This window comes from Urocitellus parryii, chromosome 15 (genome assembly GCF_045843805.1).
Source record: "Urocitellus parryii isolate mUroPar1 chromosome 15, mUroPar1.hap1, whole genome shotgun sequence".
In the NCBI taxonomy this organism is placed as follows: Eukaryota; Metazoa; Chordata; class Mammalia; order Rodentia; family Sciuridae; genus Urocitellus; species Urocitellus parryii.
In genome coordinates, this window is record NC_135545.1 from 1,002,072 (window position 1) to 1,008,071 (window position 6,000).

Genomic DNA, 6,000 nt, shown 5'->3' on the forward strand with positions numbered 1-6,000 from the left:
GAGCCCATCACTGAGCCCCCAGCACGGGGTTAATGACTTCTAAAGATCAGAGCCGGAGGAACCCTGGTTCAGGGTTCTGTGGCGCCCTACTCTAGAGGGAGCCATGAGGGAATTCACATGCCACTCAACACTCACGCTGGCCCAAGGAGAAAAGGCCTCAGGGGTCCCCTCCACTTTCATAGAGAGGGACTGTGACCTGGGCCTGGGGAGGTGCAGGCGGCTGACACAGAGGGCAGAGGAGGCACACACCGGCCGGGTTTTGATGGGGAAGAGTTGAACTTAACTGTGGGACTCAGAGGATCACAGGAGCCGCCGCCTGCGAGAGAAGCTGGCTGCAGGGCCTGGGGAGGCATCAGGTAGCTCAACCAGAGATGGACTGGGACAAGGGCAGCAAAGCAGCAAAGCAGCCCGCTGGCCACCAGGTGCTGCCATGTCAGGAAGAGCAGGCAAAGAACCTGTGCGTCTGGAGATTAGGGAGCATTCTACAGGGAGGAAGAAAACCAGGGGGCGGGGCTGGAAGAGAACCAGGGGTGTGGGGGTGGAGAAGGGGGGAGAACCAGGGAGCAGGGGGGGAAGAAGAGAAGGGAGGGACTGGAAGAGAACCAGGGGGTGGGGCTGGAAGAGAATAGGGGGAGAGAACCAGGGGGCGGGGGGAGGGGGAGAGAACCAGGGGGCAGGACTGGAAGAGAACCAGGGGTGGGGGGGAGAACCAGGGGGTGGGGGGAGGGGGAGAGAACCAGGGGGCGGGGCTGGAAGAGAACCAGGGGGCGGGGCTGGAAGAGAACCAGGGGGCGGGACTGGAAGAGAACCAGAGGGCGGGACTGGAAGAGAACCAGGGGGCGGGGCTGGAAGAGAACCAGGGGGCGGGGCTGGAAGACAACCAGGGGGCGGGACTGGAAGAGAACCAGAGGGCGGGACTGGAAGAGAACCAGGGGGCGGGGCTGGAAGAGAACCAGGGGGCGGGGCTGGAAGAGAACCAGTGGTGGGAGGGAAGAGAACCAGGGGGCGGGACTGGAAGAGAACCAGGGGGCGGGGCTGGAAGAGAACCAAAGGGCGGGGCTGGAAGAGAACCAGGGGTGGGAGGGAAGAGAACCAGGGGGCGGGACTGGAAGAGAACCAGGGGGTGGGACTGGAAGAGAACCAGGGGGCGGGGCTGGAAGAGAACCAGGGCGCGGGGCTGGAAGAGAACCAGGGGTGGGAGGGAAGAGAACCAGGGGGCGGGACTGGAAGATAAAGGGGGGGGGAGAGAACCAGGGGGCGGGACTGGAAGAGAACCAGGGGGTGGGACTGGAAGAGAACCAGGGGGAGGGACTGGAAGAGAACCAGGGGGCGGGGCTGGAAGAGAACCAGGGGGCGGGGTGGGAAGAGAACCAGGGGTGGGAGGGAAGAGAACCAGGGGGCGGGACTGGAAGAGAAGGAAAGGGGAAGAGAACCAGGGGTGGGGGGAAGAGAACCAGGGGGCGGGACTGGAAGAGAAGGAAGGGGGAAGAGAACCAGGGGGCGGGGCTGGAAGAGAACCAGGGGGAGGGACTGGAAGAGAACCAGGGGGCGGGACTGGAAGAGAACCAGGGGGCGGGACTGGAAGAGAACCAGGGGGCGGGGCTGGAAGAGAACCAGGGGGCGGGGCTGGAAGAGAACCAGGGGGCGGGGCTGGAAGAGAACCAAAGGGCGGGGTGGGAAGAGAACCAGGGGTGGGAGGGAAGAGAACCAGGGGGCGGGACTGGAAGATAAAGGGGGGGGGAGAGAACCAGGGGGCGGGACTGGAAGAGAACCAGGGGGCGGGGCTGGAAGAGAAACAGGGGTGGGGGGAGAGAACCAGGGGGCGGGACTGGAAGAGAACCAGGGGGCGGGACTGGAAGAGAAGGAAGGGGGAAGAGAACCAGGGGGCGGGGCTGGAAGAGAACCAGGGGGAGGGACTGGAAGAGAACCAGGGGGCGGGACTGGAAGAGAACCAGGGGGCGGGACTGGAAGAGAACCAGGGGGCGGGGCTGGAAGAGAACCAGGGGGCGGGGCTGGAAGAGAACCAGGGGGCGGGGCTGGAAGAGAACCAAAGGGCGGGGTGGGAAGAGAACCAGGGGTGGGAGGGAAGAGAACCAGGGGGCGGGACTGGAAGATAAAGGGGGGGGGAGAGAACCAGGGGGCGGGACTGGAAGAGAACCAGGGGGCGGGGCTGGAAGAGAAACAGGGGTGGGGGGAGAGAACCAGGGGGCGGGACTGGAAGAGAACCAGGGGGCGGGACTGGAAGAGAACCAGGGGGCGGGACTGGAAGAGAACCAGGGGGCGGGACTGGAAGAGAACCAGGGGGCGGGACTGGAAGAGAACCAGGGGGCGGGGCTGGAAGAGAACCAGGGGGCGGGACTGGAAGAGAACCAGGGGGCGGGGCTGGAAGAGAAACAGGGGTGGGGGGAGAGAACCAGGGGGCGGGACTGGAAGAGAACCAGGGGGCGGGACTGGAAGAGAACCAGGGGGCGGGACTGGAAGAGAACCAGGGGGCGGGGCTGGAAGAGAACCAGGGGGAGGGACTGGAAGAGAACCAGGGGGCGGGACTGGAAGAGAACCAGGGGGCGGGACTGGAAGAGAACCAGGGGGCGGGGCTGGAAGAGAACCAGGGGGCGGGACTGGAAGAGAACCAGGGGTGGGGGGGAGAGAACCAGGGGGCGGGACTGGAAGAGAACCAGGGGGCGGGACTGGAAGAGAACCAGGGGGCGGGGCTGGAAGAGAACCAGGGGGCGGGGCTGGAAGAGAACCAGGGGGCGGGACTGGAAGAGAAACAGGGGTGGGGGGGAGAGAACCAGGGGGCGGGACTGGAAGAGAGCCAGGGGGCGGGACTGGAAGAGAAACAGGGGTGGGGGGGAGAGAACCAGGGGTGGGGGGAAGAGAACCAGGGGGCAGGGGGAAGAGAACCAGGGGGCAGGACTGGAAGAGAAGGGTGGGGAAGAGAACCAGGGGTGGGGGGGAAGAGAACCAGGGGGCTATTGGAAAACTGTGGTCACAGTCCAGGTGTGGTCTGCCTTTTTACAGATAATGTAACGTCTTATTGGTACAAAGTTGCACCCATTTATCACCAAACGGCTGTTTTCAAAGTGCAACAGCAGGGCCAGGGCAGCTCAGTGGTGGAGCACTTGCCTCACCCGGGGAAGTCCCTAGGTTCCAACCCCAGCACAGAAGACAGAATTGTGCAGCGATTGCAACCCATAAATGGTACAAGAATTAAGTTGTGCAGTTCTGACATAGACCACACGGTCTGAGGCCTAAAATAACTTACTACTAGAACTTTCCTACAGAAGAAATTCCCCTCCTACCCTGGAGGAGATGCTGAGTGCATGTTTTTCTTTCAAAGCAATGGAATTGGGTGGAATTTCTTCTATGTGGGAACTGGAACATCCACAGAATGCCAATTTAATTGGTAGCTAATTAGGAACTCATTTTTCAAAGACACTGAACACACAACTTGAAGGGCTGGGGTCAGCTCAGTGGTAGGTGCTTGCCTAGCATGCATGAGGCCCTGGGTCTGGTCCCCAGTACTGAAAAACAAAATAACAAACCCTAAAACCCCACATAACTCGTGAAAGAGAGAAAGCGAGTACTCATGGCTGGGGAGACATCATCTTCTAAATGCGCAGGGAGTTCCTGGTTTGGACCTGGAAACCAACACGTTATTAGGGAGAGGCCAATGAACTCTGTCTAGAGTTTCATTAACAGCATCATGAAGTTTACTATTTAGTTTTGACAAAGGGGAGCTGCAGACATTAGGGGGTGCTGGGTGAAGGGTGCATGGGATCTCTTGGTACCGTCTTTGCAACTTTTCTATAAGTATAAAATTATTCCCAAACAAAAAGGTTTAAAAATGTGGAACATACCATCAAAGGAGGTAAAATAAAATCACAAATACTGGTGCAATACAGCCGCAATCATCAAGTTACCACAACAGGGAGAGCGGAGTGGGGAAAAGCCTGGGGTAGACAGAAGAGGAGAGAAACACGTGTGGCAGGGTCCCCCAGCGAGGTGGCCCTCACACCTCCTGACATCAGAGCAGGGGCTGCAAGTTGCAACAACACTGAACCCCCTGGGGACGACTACTCTGGGTTTCAAAAGCCCAGTGTCCTTACCTGGGATTGGAGACGATTCTGTGCAACTCATCTTTTCCAAGATGTGCAGGTCACGTTCTGTAGCCACTTGTCTGGGAATCTGTGGATCAGAATTTGTCAGTTTTTTGCTGGTGGCCTCTTCCACTCACACCACAAGGGCCTCTGTAGGTCGTCCTCCGGCTCGGGAGGATCCTTAATAGAGATTTAAAACTCCTTCATTCATCCCTGTTCAGGTCAGCTTTTGCAGAAGGGCCTGCAGGTTAAACTCTGGCTGCAAAGACGCAGGAAGCAACCTGGTTGCTCTAGCCTGGGATGGCAGGGCCCTTGGACAACCCTGGTGGCTCAGCCTTCCCCTTCCTGCAAGCACAGTCCCGCAGGTGTGGGGCGTGGGACACAGACCTGTGACCTTCCTGAGCACAGGTCACCGCCCCCAGCCTCTGTGACGCTCTACCCAAGTCCTGGGGGATCAAGATCCCACCATCCAAGTTGTAGACAGGACACCATCTCAAAACTACAGGCACAGGCCTCCGCCGCAGTGGCGGGCCAAGGGACCTTCTCTGGGAGGTGCAAATGCTGCCCAATGAGGGGGGAGTTGAAGGGTATAGAAAATAAGTTTGAAGCCATTTTCCTAAGCTTTTGTCATTTAAAACCCCAGGCCAGGCCGGGGATGTGGCTCAAGCGGTAGTGTGCTTGCCTGGCATGCGTGTGGCCCGGGTTCGATCCTCAGCACCACATACCAACAAAGATGTTGTGTCCGCCGAGAACTAAAAAATAAATATTAAAAAATTCTCTCTCTCTCTCTCTCTCTCTCTCCTCTCACTCTCTCTTAAAAAAAAAAAAAAAAAACAAAAAAAACAAAAAACCCAGGCCTCAGACTGAGCAAAGGAACACAGAGGAACTTCTCCTGATTGACACCACACCCTCCACCCTAATGGGTCACCAGAAGCCAATAAGCCAAGGGAACTCCCTATTCACATTCCTGTCCCACCCTAAAGGAAGCCCAGATAACCCAGACCCTGGCTTCAGCCGGCCGCCATTTTCTGCCCTGAAAATGAGCCCTGCCAGGGTCTACAGTTGACTCCGCCACTAAATACAGAATAGAGAAAAGCCTGCTGACCCGAGGTTCGCTGCCCACCTCTGTCAGGAGTGCGCCCTTTGTCCTAACCCAGGTGGTACTTGCTCCATTGCATAAACCCAATCAAAGCTACTCTTCATCTAAAGTGGGTAAATTTAATGAGATAGAAATTTCATTTTAGGGCTGGGGCTCAATGATAGAGAGCTTGCCCAGCATGTGTGAGGCCCTGGGTTCGATTCTCAGCACTGCATATAAATAAATAAAATAGAGGTCCATCAATAACTAAAAATATTAGAAGAAAGTGCATTTTATAAAACTCAGACAAAACCAATGTTAGGAAAAACTACAGGGGCTGGGGATGTAGCTCAAGCTGTAGTGCGCTCGCCTGGCATGCTTGCAGCCAGGGTTCAATCCTCAGCACCGCATACAAACAGAGATGTTGTGTCTGCCAAAAACTAAAAATAAATAAATAAAAATAAATAAATTAAAGGAAAACCTACAGAATCACTGGGGGCTCTTCTCTCCAAATCTGTACTCACCAGGGGAGAGCTCAGCTCGAGGCCCCTTGCAAATCCTCCAAGGCTCACAGCAATGCTTCAGCCTCAGAAAGTTCCAGGGTCGAATCCCACGGGAACTGCCCCTCCCCAGAGGAGATGAGGAGTTGACTCTCCAGGGCCAGGACCTGCTCCCGAGTCGGGGAAGAGGATGGGGCTTTATGAGGCGCTCCACCAGCCTGGCTCTGCGATTGGCCCTTGGGCGGGGTAGGCAGGATTCCTTCCCACCCCAGGCCTTGCTGCTGGGTGGTCCTCACCTGTGATGGGGACTCACAGGAGGCAC

General features: G+C 57.4%; 1 protein-coding gene across 1 annotated transcript in view; it reads right to left on the reverse strand.

The window, feature by feature from the left end:
- LOC113177139 (NACHT, LRR and PYD domains-containing protein 7-like) overlaps window positions 1-5,776 on the reverse strand; it is a 27,140-nt gene extending 21,364 nt beyond the window's left edge. The window contains exons 1-2 of the mRNA XM_077792855.1: window positions 5,703-5,776; window positions 4,110-4,188 (exon numbers count right to left, since the gene is read on the reverse strand). Coding sequence (XP_077648981.1) covers window positions 4,110-4,140 — 31 coding nt within the window. The 5' untranslated portion in view covers window positions 4,141-4,188; window positions 5,703-5,776. The remainder of the gene's footprint in view (window positions 1-4,109; window positions 4,189-5,702) is intronic.
- Between the last annotated feature and the right edge of the window lie 224 nt (window positions 5,777-6,000).